The following is a 12,672-nucleotide window of genomic DNA, read 5'->3' as shown; positions in this document are numbered from 1 at the left end:
AATTTACCTCCAAAACTTAGTACCAGTTTGACCATGGAGAACAATCCACTTAACCTCATTTTCTCACCTATAAAATGAAGGTAATAAATCCACAGTATCTACCTTACAAGACTCTGAAAATATCCCTAAAGCACATTGCACATGGTAAGCTCTTGAAACACTCTATAAACATGGGGTTTTTTTTATCTCATACAACTATTTAAAGAAAACACCTGAAATCTCTGTTTTCTGAATATATTATCTACAAAAGACATTTATTCATGAACACATAAAATATCTGTCAAGAGATCATTAACAGATTCCATTCTCCATTATTTAAAAAAATCCACAGAAGTAAAACAGCAAATATTGGTGGCTAATGAAGCACAAAATTATTTTTACCCTATTTATCTACAGTTTTGCCATTAACAAGTTCTCGATTAGAAACATTCAAGTGTCAAAACTGAATTGAAGGATTACAATGACATCAGTCTTAATTGAAGTGGTCACAACTTGAGCAATATAAATGAAGTCACTGCTTTAAAAAAAAAGCAAAATCTGATTATACCATTTCCAGTAACTGATATAATCAAATTTCCTGAGAGGAAAAAAATCCTTCCATCTCAGATGGCATTCAAGGAATCCTGAAGGACATGTTTTTAAAGGAGCTGAGATAACTACATTAATAAAAGTTTACATCCCATGAAATACGAGCATTTAACTAATTAATAGATTGAGTTTACAATGCAATTTCTCAATGTCTACAGAGCTTGCTATTTAATTTTGACACCAAATTTATCCCAGAAGTTGTGTTAGAACACAATAGACCTGATCTTCACTTACACTGTAATAATATGTGGGCTTCAGTATAAACTTCTTTATTTTTTTTAACTCTAAACTTAAAATTTAGATCAATTTCATGTTGTAGGAGTACAGCTTCTTTAATTATTTTGTAAAATAACATAACACATTTTCTTTCACAACTGGAATGAAGCACACAGAGTATGTTAGAAAGAATATTAGACTTGAAGTTTGAAAATCTAAGTCCCTTGAACTTATGTGTCATGAGAATAGTCACCTAGTATTCTCTGGGACTTCATTTTCTCACTTGTAATACAAAGGGACTGCATCAGATAAGTTAACATGGTAGGATCTTGTGGGTCACTGGGTTTTGAACCATCTCATGCTGACATGAGACCAACTACCAAGAGAATTCATTTCCAAAAGGTCAAAAACTGAAGGAACAACCGGATATGGAGGTCAAAAAGAAATTGGATGTTAAATAATTTGGGGGAGCCAGTTGTTTGTGGAAGCATTTCTTATTATTTGCGCTGTTTTTACAACATTTCTCAAATTTCCTTTTTTCCCTTACAAAGAGCACAATTGATAATGTTGGCAGAAGAAAAGGGGGACAATGAATTGAACAAGTGTTTAGAGCTATAGGTATCTTAGGATGGCAGTAAAGACATGGGATTCAATACTGAATCAGAAAGAACCTACTGATGGTCTAATCAGGGTCATCTATCTTGTCAAGACAGTCAGTAAAAATTTTAAATATTTTCAAAGAGGGAGAAAAGGTAGCTTAATGATAGCTCTACCAATATAGTCATTGATCTGTTTTGGAAGAATGGCAGACTATTATTTTAAGTGGGCATTAGAAAAGGATTCTTTCCTCTCATACAAAATCAATTTATTTTTCTCCTGTAAATTCAATATGAGCCTGACCACCCAAGGTAGTGAGGAGACACTAGGAGGGCATGATTTCATCTGGGGGAATTCTATACAAATACTATTATAATCAAGGTTTTGAAAAGAAGACAAAGAAAAAAATCAGACCCCCTCAGAAAGATGTGATGCTGTAATTAAGAGGCATCTCAGATTTATAAGACTATTTACTTAGGAGTCTCACTTATAAGAGGGCTCAAGATAAAAAGGTATAAAAACAAGACTAAATTTGCTGTCTCTAAAAAGTCTAAATTGTTTCTTTGCCTTGAACTACTTCATTAAAAATGGAAAAGAGGAGGAAAATTTCCTTGTCTTAAATCTAATTATTTCTATTATTCTAACATCTGGAATATAGAATCCAAATAGAGAATTGAATGAGGACTAGTAATATTTGAGCTAGTTACAGGGCTATTTTTCACCCCAGATCTTACTGGTAATATTACCATCTTGTGGCTAAATTGGAGTATTGCAATTTAGACTCAAGGTTAAAAAATGGCAAGTGTTCCAATAGTTGACTTTGAGATAAAATAAAGTTAAGATGATGGTAAAGGAGTACTTTCTCTTTTCTTCAGTGCTAAAAATATTCAAAGGATAAATAAAAACTAAGAATTGTTTTGCAAGCTAATGTTTTAAATTTAAAAAAGAAATAGGAGGGTGGGATGATAAAGTTCAAATGGAAGTACTGCCAGAAACAGAACAAAAATGCCTCCATTTGACAAAACTTCTGACTTAAAGAATAAAAGTACAACTAGTTAATAAGAATGGTATTGGCTTCTAAGTTCTAGGTTAATACAGACTAAGTCTGGCTTAATTTATTCTCATCCAAACCTTCCCCAGGGAAGCTCAGAATATAGTTCATTTCTCAGTGTTCACAGATATAAGGGAAAGCACCCTCAACTCTGGTATATGGTACCCAGCTCCCAAGATTTCAAAGCAGAGGATGGCATTTATTTCATCCCACAGAAAGAATACAAACCAAATGATCTACATTAACCTTATCTACCACAAAAGCGTTGAAGACCTTTCTTCTTTCCCCTAAAATCCCAGTTTTCTCAAAGCACCCAACAGTCCTCAAGCTTCACAGCTTCATCCTATCCTCTAAAGAAAAATCATTTATGAGCAAGTAGAAATCAAGACCTCACCCTCTGTATCAGCACAAGTCAAAAGCTCATGGGGATAATAGGAACCCTGTCTGTGGTCCACCTCTCTCCAGAAGATGGATTTAAGAACTCAGTCTCATTCAAAATTCCCCCCTTCGCTCTAAGGGGCTGGAAACACAAATTTCAACCACTCTTCCAGGCACTCCCAGGTCATGGAATTCTGTTCTCCATGTCTGCCACCTCTGGGGTCAATGTCCCACCAATAGTCACCCACTCCTGGGTCCATTAGTTCTGTGTATAAGTCACAGAAAAGGCAGAAATGCTGGCTGTTTCTACTATTTCTCAGGATGAGAGACTCTGCCTTTTCCATGACTGCTCATTCTGGGCATGGGAGAAGAGGAAGAAAGAAATAGGTAAACCCCTACAAAGCTGTACCAAGGCAAAATTTTTAAGCTCCAGGGCCCCAAGTTTATTTTCCAGTCTATCTCCATTTCTCCCTAATCTAACTGCAAATCTCCCTGATTCCCTTCAAAGACTCATATATACAATAGAGACTGATGAGAGCAAATCATCTCCCAATGCCAGCATTCAATCAATGGGAATGTTCATACATGTCATACATATCATAGATTTATAACTGGAAAAAAATTTAAGGATCATTTATCTAGTCCAACCATCTCATTTTACCAGGGAAAAATGACTCTAGAGAAACCAAGTGACTGGATCAAAACTACACAGGTAAAATGGCAGAGTCAGGATTCAAATATAGGTCCTCTGGTTCCAAATTGAACACTTTTAGCATCTACTTTTCCATGTTGCCCCCATAATCCAAGTCACAAAGATCTCATCTTTAAACTTGCCAGAGTGTCCAGGCTTAGTACCAGTCACAACCTTTACATTTATTTATATTCCCTTTCACTCAAAACTCAGAAAAATTAAGCTAGAGTTCCAGGCTTTAGAACTAAAAGGACATGGATTGAAGACTCATCTTTGACATATACTTTCTGTGGAGCTATGAACAAGTCCTTCTCCTCTGAGGGCTTTAGACAACATCCAAAGGCAAGAAGTTACCTAAGCTGTATAAGTCACAGAAAAGTTGAAGGGAATTTTCTCATCTGGGCATTCCTTAAATCAAAAGTTTAGTTTGTAGGTAAAGCACAATCCTTTAAATCCCTTCATTCTATGACAGGAAAGAGCACTAACACACTATGGGGGAAAATATCTACTTTCATTTAAGAGAAACAACTTAGTTTACAGGCTACATTCATTTACAATAATATAATAGATATACCGATAGGAAAATAAACAAAAAATTAGAAGATGCATGTTTCAAGAATGGCAAATCAGGAAGTAGAAATGACACAAAATTGGAAGAACTGCTTGACTAGGCCAAATCTGTACAGGAGGGACCACACATGGGGGAAAAAAGCAGAATTTTGAAGACCCAAGGACTGGTTCTCAAGAAATTGAGAAGAGAGAAGGAAACCAAAGATATAGAATTCAATTATCAACACCCAGAAAAGTATACAAAGAGAATATTAATAACTACTAGCCCATAGGCTTGCTCTCCCTTCTCTATTAATATTTTCATAAGAAAAGCCTACATATACATCAATGACCCTTCTTGATGAAGACATAAGAAGAGAGCAGACTTTCAAGACAATGTTCTATAAAAGACCAATCTTTTCAGGCACACAACTAATAGAAATTTCATTTGACTATGAAAAAACATTTTACTTGATAGCACAAAATATCACCTTAAAGATTTTCTTTCAACCAAATGTCTCACACACATACATCAAAATCACACAAGATTCAAAATTCTTTTATATGAGATAGGTCTCTGAGAGAGAATAGAGAGGAAAAGAAAAGGAGACAGGGAAAAATTAGACAATGTAAAAATGAAAGATTAATGAAATTTTTTTATATTTTTTAAGTCATGCAAGAGACCTTGAAACCTGAAAGAATGGAAATAACTTAGTTCAAAAACCTTCTGATAATAAATATCAAGTAAAGCAAAGAACTGGGAAACTAATACTTACCAGCAAGATTGTCAACATCATGAGACATGTCTAGCACAGAGTCCAAATCACAAGATTTCCTATAGTGAGGCCATGTCATCCAGAAGCTCTTATTTGCAGGTGAAATGTATTTCAAGTCCCAAAATGTAAAAAGTTATTCTGGGACAAGCATATCTCAGTAGAGTACAATGGTTCAGGTACAAGGTTAAAATGAAATGAGACAATCATGGACAATGAAGTACAATAAAAAAAATTTTACTATTAACAAAAAATAAAAAGGATGAAATTCCTAAGTTTTAAAAAAAGATAGTAATTCAAGTAAAATGGATACTTTCCTCTACCTCTATATTCATTAAATAGCCAGTGCTAGATCCATGGTTCATGAAGCAATGGAACTTCCATTAGAACCATAGATATTAATTCCTTATAGCTGGGTCTTAAATTTATACCTCAAAGTCAAAGCAATGATGCTAATAATGACCTTGGTCCATCAGTCCATATCTCTTTTTTTTAAGGTTTTTGCAAGGCAAATGGGGTTAAGTGGCTTGCCCAAGGCCACACAGCTAGGTAATTATTAAGTGTCTGAGAGCGGATTTGGACCCAGGTACTCCTGACTCCAGGGCCAGTGCTTTATCCACTGCGCCACCTAGCTGCCCCAGTCCATATCTTTTTAATAGACACTGAAAATGACAATTGGTTGGGCTCAGAATTAAGCAGATGGAAGGGAGCAAGTTAGATGGACATTGAGATATTTTTCAAAAATTTAGAAAATTGGGGATTAAATGGACAAGGGGTTCTATAATTTCATGATTATTCTGATACTTTAGTGCTTCTATGATTTCCTTGATATAAGTATTCCTCCCAAAGATGAGGATAGTGACTTCCCATCCTGTTTGACTCTTGTCCCTACCCTTCTGGAAACCCTTTGCAGTTTAAGAACAGCATGCAGTCCATTTTGCTGGACTTCATGCACTAACCCTGACTATCCTTCCTAGATACTGCCCTATGATTCTTCTCTGTCAATTCTGTTTGGGAAATCTCATTAAGAAGTTAGAAGAAAATAAAAAAAAATTTTTAAAGAAATGAGGAGAAAAAATTTTACTTTATTTTTATCCTGAAGGGCTGGATACATAAACCTGAGAATCCACTCCATAGAGCTAATTAAATTCATAGAAACTGATGAGATTCCCCAAAATGGACTGAGGTTAGAAGTATAAGTAGACCTATAAGTAAAGTATAAGTAAGTTAGAAGTAAGTAAAGTGGAGGAGGAAGAGGTTGTAAGTAAGTAAGTGAGGAGGAGGAGGTTGTAAGTAAGGGAGGAGGATGTTGTAAGTAAGGGAGGAGGATGTAAATGAGGATAGGAGGAGGAGGAGAAGTAGTATAGAAGCAGAAGAATAACAGGAGAGAACTGAATCATGAAAATCTAGAGAAAGAAGAGTGTGAACAACAGTGTCAAAGGTTGCAGATGGTTCAGAAGGATGAGGATTGAAGAAAAAATCATTAGGTTGACAATAGAAATCGTTAACTTTGGAAAAAAGTACTTTCATTTGAAAGATAAGAGAAGCCACATTACAGAGGAAGTGGAGGTACTAATTGTACATGGCTTTCTCCAGGAGTTGAATCATGAAAGGAAGGAGAGATAAAAGATAAGTCAGTGAGACTAGTTTAATCAAATTAAGAGTTTTTGTGGATGAGGAGACATTATAGATGGTAAGGGAACAACCAGTAAATAGAGATTGAAGATTAATGAGAGAATGAGGATGACTGGGAGAGGAGGACCATTTTCTGGATATGATAAGGGATTAAAGTACTTGTAGAAGGAGGAGGATCATCTCATGAGACAAAGTGAAGAAAGAGATAGTGAGGGAAGACATGATGTGAGATGAGAAACAATTGTTATGGCAATTAATGGAAATGTTTAATTTCAATTAGAAGTTAGTGAAAATAAAAATAAAATTATTTATCCCATCCAAGGTCACAGATCCCCTCAAAAAAATCTATTCAGAAATAAGGTCAGTGGATCCCATGTTATGAACCCCTATCTTAAAGTATCTGAGTAATTAGATTAGGACTTTAAAGAACTCTTGACATCTAATTCCTAATTCCCTTAGTATTTTTTGCAGATACTCATCTATTCTAGTTTTCATCTTTTGTATTAATTTTAGGAAAAACTTGTTTATATATGCTGAGAGAAACAAAAAATGTTCTATAAAGGGGAAAATGACAATAAAGCCAAGAAGATAAAATAAAACTTTTCAGAGTCGGAAGCAACAATATCAATTTTCTTTTATCAGTCAACATTATTTAAATAGATATATTATAATTTTGAAAAAACATTTCTTTAGCAGTAGAACAACAGATTCAAAAGGGCCAGGTTAAAAGTAAAATTCATGTAGTCAGTTACTAGAAATTATTTGATTAATTCACAACAAAGCAAGAGCTTGACTTTTCTCCATATTTTCATTAATTCCCTCTTTTGCTTACCATTTATGTTTATAATTAGTGATAGATGGTAAATAGATTAATCATTTATTTTTTTTTTTTTGCTAATATTAGTGTTCCCAGAATTTAACAAGATATGACACAGGAAGAGTTTAATAAATGTTTTATCTATCCATATATGTATGTGTATATACATGCTATATTTGAATATATATATATGTATATACATAAATCAAGCATACCCCTCTCCTTAAATAGTTTGACAGCAATGGTTTCCTAGGCTTGATGACTCTTTGACCAAACCTTAAGTCAACTTTCATGATTTGAGACATGGGAGTTATTTCCCTCAGGCCCCCAGTCTGTACAATTTACCTTTCTGGAATATACAAGTAATAGTTTTGTGGGTTTGGTACAAGATCTTTTTTTTTTTAACCTTAGTGTCCATTTAGAATCAGAAACTAGTGGTTTCTTACCACAGGGTAAGAATTTATCCTGAGTCCATTTGAGTTTATCTTGAATGAGCAAATATTCCCCAGTGACAGGTAGTACTTTTCTTAATTTGGAAAAAAAATGGAGCCCAGTAACCCTGAATCACAATCCTTTACAAACTATATCCAACCTGTTGAGGTCTGTATTGTTTGGTGCAAATTATGTGGCAACTGCAGAGTGAAGAGAGGGCCTGGATGGTTATTTCTGAAGAAGCCTTCTGTTGCCTTAGACTGCATCACCTTCGTCTCCCATAACTATAAGGAGGGGAAAAAAATTCTCTTTTAAAAAACAAAAAATTGTGATATCTGCTCCTACTGGAAAATTAGTTTTAAAAATATATTTTGTCAAATGTTAACAAAATGAATGTATCTAAGCAGTCATTTCAAATAGTAAACAAAAATTACAATGCAGAGCACTAAGCTAGTTATCAATTTTCTAGACTAAGAATCTAGGTGGGAAAATTTACCCCACCTTTTTTTTTTTTTAACTACTACAAACCTGCTTTAAGTCTTTCAGGACTTGTTCTTCTATCCCTTCTTCTGTAAATAGCTCACGGACCCCTTCAATCACATCTTCAATGACAGATCTGTAGAGCTTGGGCTGAATAAAAACAATTGTGAGGATTTTTAATTCTTCAGTTTGAATTTATTTAGCCTTGATAAAGTGCACACAACTTCAGCCTGTCTCATCTCTTAAATATGAGAAAAAGAAACCCACAAAATGATTTTTCCTAAGCTCCCCGCACACCCTAAACAATACTATTAGCCTGACAAATTGTTCTTGCCTCAAGAGAGACATGCAGCCATACAGCTATCTGCAAGACCCAGGTAGAAGACTTCACTGAAGCATGGAACAAGAATCCCATGAAGTTGTACTGGTATTGTTGCCATCAGCATATGTGGCAAATGTTTAAACTCCCTATTCCTACAGAGTGAGGAATGAATTTTAAGTGATCTAGAAATAAACCTGTTTTCCAATGACTCACTTTTCAAAAAGGTTAATCAAGTTTGTTTTTATTTTTATAAGACAACTATACTATTGAATTTTTATCATATATAAGCTGGAAAGGTAAAACAATTAGTATAAGCTAATACCTTGACTGATCTCCTTTACCAGATCACATATGTGATCCAAAATTCTTAACTATTTTCAAATCAAACTAAAGTGGCAAGGACAACCAACATTTATATAGTATTTTAAGACTTCAAATCTTCAAACCTTCTTTATTACAATGTCCTGATGATAAGAAGAAAATACTTCAAATAATTAAGTTTATGTCCGGGGAACTCCTTAGAATGGAAACTGAAAAACTTCCTTCACCAACACAGATTAGAAGCTTCTCTGAAATTGATGGTCCTTTGGAGTTATGTGTTGTACAAAATCAAATGACTTGCTCATGTTTGTGCACCTAATATGAGTCAATTAGGTCTTAAACACAGGTCTTCCAAATTCTAAAGCTGACCCTCTCCTGATAACAGCAATAGTCATCATTTTATAAAAGAGCTAACTAAGATTCTAAGAGGATATCTACAATCACACAGCTGGTTTGTGATTTCAACAATTACTGACACCAAGTCCATTATTCAATTTATCAATATTTGGGGTTTTTTACATATAAAGCAAAGAAACAAATGCTTTGCTTTAAAATTCTTAACATGAATTTTATGTGAATGACTATTGGGAGAATAAACTTGATCAATGGGCAAAAATAAATATTAAATTAAGTTTAGTTTCAGAACAAGAAAAGTTGTTCTCCTCACCTGCAACCAGAAGGTGCTAAATACTGTTCAACTCTAGATTCCACTAATCACCCAATGGCAAGATGGGAAGTATTTTAAATTACCTAATCATCCAGCCAAATATAAAATGATGTGTTCTCTAACAGCCTTTAGCCTATCTGAAAAACACGCTCATAGTCGTACAGAATTTTCCGACCTAAATACTATAATACCTATGATTTTTAAAGTATGTGTATAGTACTTATAAAAATATGGACAATAATGAAAAGCTTCCTCTATAGAAAATTTACTGGGACCGCTAGGTGGCGAAGTATATAAAGCACCAGCCCTGGAGTCAGGAGTACCTGGGTTCAAATCAGGTCTCATACACTTAATAATTACCTAGCTGTGTGGCCTTGGGCAAGCCACTTAATCCCATTTGCCTTGCAAAAAAACTAAAATAAAAAATTTACTAAGAAAACAAACCAGATCCAGACTTCCTAGTAGGATTCATCTAAATTGGTTACATTTAACATCAGGGAGGCCCTTAGAATCAAAATATCTTCAAACTGTCCCCTAAGGGTCTCGATAGTGGCTAGGAAAAAAAATCAATTAGAATATAATTCTGGCCTAATTCAGATTATTTACTGGAACTATTAAGAGAAAAATTTATATTGATTTCATTATCTAATATTTTTTATTAGAACCAGACAGAGACCAAAATCAGCTGATAAGTATTTCCTTCTCAATAACAATGTCCTATTAGGATTAATCACTTTAAAAAGTAGGATAGATATTTCTATTTCCATTCATAAACACTTAACACAAATTACAATAAACATAAATTAATTGAAATACACACATTGAAATAAATATTTAACAACTCATTACTCTTTAAAACTTAGCTTAAACTGCCTTAATAACTCATTTCTCTTTAAATGAACTCAATATTATTTGTAAACCATGGAAACTTGGAAACCATGGAAATTTGTAAACTGTGGAAAGAGTTCTTGACTTCTGGATATGGGTTTAAATCCTATCCCTGACAATTTTATTACCCCTACACAGGTCACACAACCCATCTGAGTCTAGTTCCCCAGCTGTAAAATGAAGAGGTTGGTCGAAGTAGAATCGGGCAAGTTATGTAATTACTTTCCTCAGTTTCTTCATCTCTAAAATAGGAACAATGATGTCATCTACCTCCCAGGGTTGTTGTGTGGATCAAATGAGATACTTTATAAAAAGTTATGCAACCCTTAAGAGATTGATATAAATTCTATTATGCCTCTTATCCATTATTTATTCAAATCCCTCTGTGCTCAGAATGATACAAACCATTTGGGTTTGGGAGAGTATAGGAAAGCACATTCTAACGAAAATGAATGGGAGAACACCAAGACCCCAGATGTGTAAATCAAGAAAGTTAAAAAAAAAAGCACAACTATTCTAGCTTTATGTAGAGGTAGAAGGTCTACATTTTGGTTCTTAAAGACATTCTTCCCAATCCTGCAAGTTAACGCCTTAGTAACAGCTCATTTGCCCTCACCCTCAAAAGAGTAGTTACTCTTTTAAGTATCCCGATATTCATAGAATCTCAGAGGTGGAAGGGGCTTCAAAGATCATCTTAGGTTGACAAATGCCCATGAAGGAATCCCTTCTGCTTCATAATGGTAAGTAAAAATAGGAACGGATTGGTAACCTGCGGACCTAACTTGAAATCCCAGCTCTGCTACTCACGATTTGGTGTGAGCTCTGCCTTACTTTATCAGTTTCCTATCTAATACCAAACGTTGGACTAGGTGGCCCAGAGAGGGGCCATCTTTGCAGCTCCGAAACTGTGACGTTATTTGAACTAGCAAACCTAGCCCCCTTGGAATGGCTGCAGTGATGGGGAACCCATAACCTCTATTCCGGTTTTCCAAGACAGTCCATCCAAATCTTATCAGACATCAAGTCAAAATCTGACTTGCAACAAAATTCTCCCAAAAGATCTCGGCCCCTGCCCGGGTTTTAGAGCCAAGCAGAACAAGTGGCACCAGCTCTGTGACTTGGACAAGTCACTGTGGGGGATGGGGCGGCAGGTCGGGCAGGGCCAGTCTCCTCATCTGTCAAATGTAAGGGCTGCAATCAGGTGACATCTTCCAGTCTGTCTTCCACTGAACAAAATGTGGCTTGGATCTAGCATGTAAGGTAACCAAGCCCAGGAAGCCCTGGGAAGCGGGTAGTCCCCTGTCACTGGGCCCAGGGGCCAGGCCTAGCATCCCGCCAAAGGCCAGGCAGGTGCTCCCGAGAAAGAAGCCGTTTGGGACTCTCGGTTCTTCGGTCCTGGAGAAGGCCGTGATGCCCCTGCCCCGGCCCCCCGGGTTGGGGGGGGGCGGAGGTACCCCGTACGACCCCAGGGGGGGAACAGGCAGGATAGGGGCGGTTAGTTTTGAACATAGAGGGGGCGGGTGGGGGCGGTTAGCCTGGGGCGTCGAGGGGACCCCGAAGAGGGGAGGAGGGAGAGGAGGGCCACCTCGGAGCCCACCTTACCACGGGGTTGGCGTAGGCCATGACCGCAGCTCCACTCAAAGCGGTCTGTCCCTCCCCGCCCCCCTCCCCGCGCAGCCGCCGCAGCCCCCTCTGGCCAGGTCCGCCCCCCCCTCCCCCGCCGCTTTAACCGTGGCCCAGCCCGGCTGAATTACCTAAAGGGGGAGGGGACAGGTAGTAATAAGGCGGGGGGAGGGGAGATGGGGCATCACGTAGCTGGAAGCGTGGCGGGAGCGAGGGGGAGGGGGTAACCGAAAGCACAGAGATTGTTTACTGGGGGGTGGCCAGGAGACGTGGAAGGAAAGGGTTAAACAAAGGGCGGCTCCCGGGGCCCCGAGACAGGGCGAGGCCGGCCGGCGGCCGGTTGGAGGCCGGTTGGAGCACTCTAGAGCATCCTTCCCCAGGAACCGCTTTTCGGTCCACCAGCTGGAAAGGATTTCGAAACCCATCTGCCCCCCACACACTCCTTCTTTGTTTTTTTTAATTGATTAGGAAACTGAGGTCAAGAGAATGCTCTCTATTAATCTAGATGGGTGCCACAGAATTCACGTCAAATTCATATTATAGATTTAAAAAAGGAAAGCTACCAAAGCTTTTTGAAGGTGTTTATTGCCTCTAGACTCTAGACCCAGTTTTCTATCCACTGCCCCACCTGGCTGCCCCTAGTC

At 37.1% G+C, this 12,672-nt stretch overlaps 1 protein-coding gene across 2 annotated transcripts in view; it reads right to left on the bottom strand.

Moving 5' to 3' along the window:
* Positions 1–12,221, bottom strand: part of GTF2A1L (general transcription factor IIA subunit 1 like) — a 39,516-nt gene extending 27,295 nt beyond the window's left edge. Inside the window, exons 1-3 of one of the 2 annotated variants that reach the window (XM_074205588.1) lie at positions 12,160–12,221; positions 8,256–8,357; positions 7,888–8,011 (exon numbers count right to left, since the gene is read on the bottom strand). In XM_074205588.1, the coding sequence (XP_074061689.1) occupies positions 7,888–7,993 (106 nt within the window). In that variant the 5' untranslated portion in view covers positions 7,994–8,011; positions 8,256–8,357; positions 12,160–12,221. Of the gene's footprint in view, positions 1–7,887; positions 8,012–8,255; positions 8,358–12,007; positions 12,113–12,159 lie in introns of those variants that run through there. The other variant, XM_074205579.1, reaches the window with a different exon arrangement.
* Between the last annotated feature and the right edge of the window lie 451 nt (positions 12,222–12,672).

The sequence above is a fragment of the Macrotis lagotis genome, chromosome 1, assembly GCF_037893015.1.
Source record: "Macrotis lagotis isolate mMagLag1 chromosome 1, bilby.v1.9.chrom.fasta, whole genome shotgun sequence".
Classification (NCBI taxonomy): Eukaryota; Metazoa; Chordata; class Mammalia; order Peramelemorphia; family Peramelidae; genus Macrotis; species Macrotis lagotis.
The sequence above is the reverse complement of the archived record's forward strand: the minus strand, read 5'-3'. Positions and strand labels throughout refer to the sequence as shown.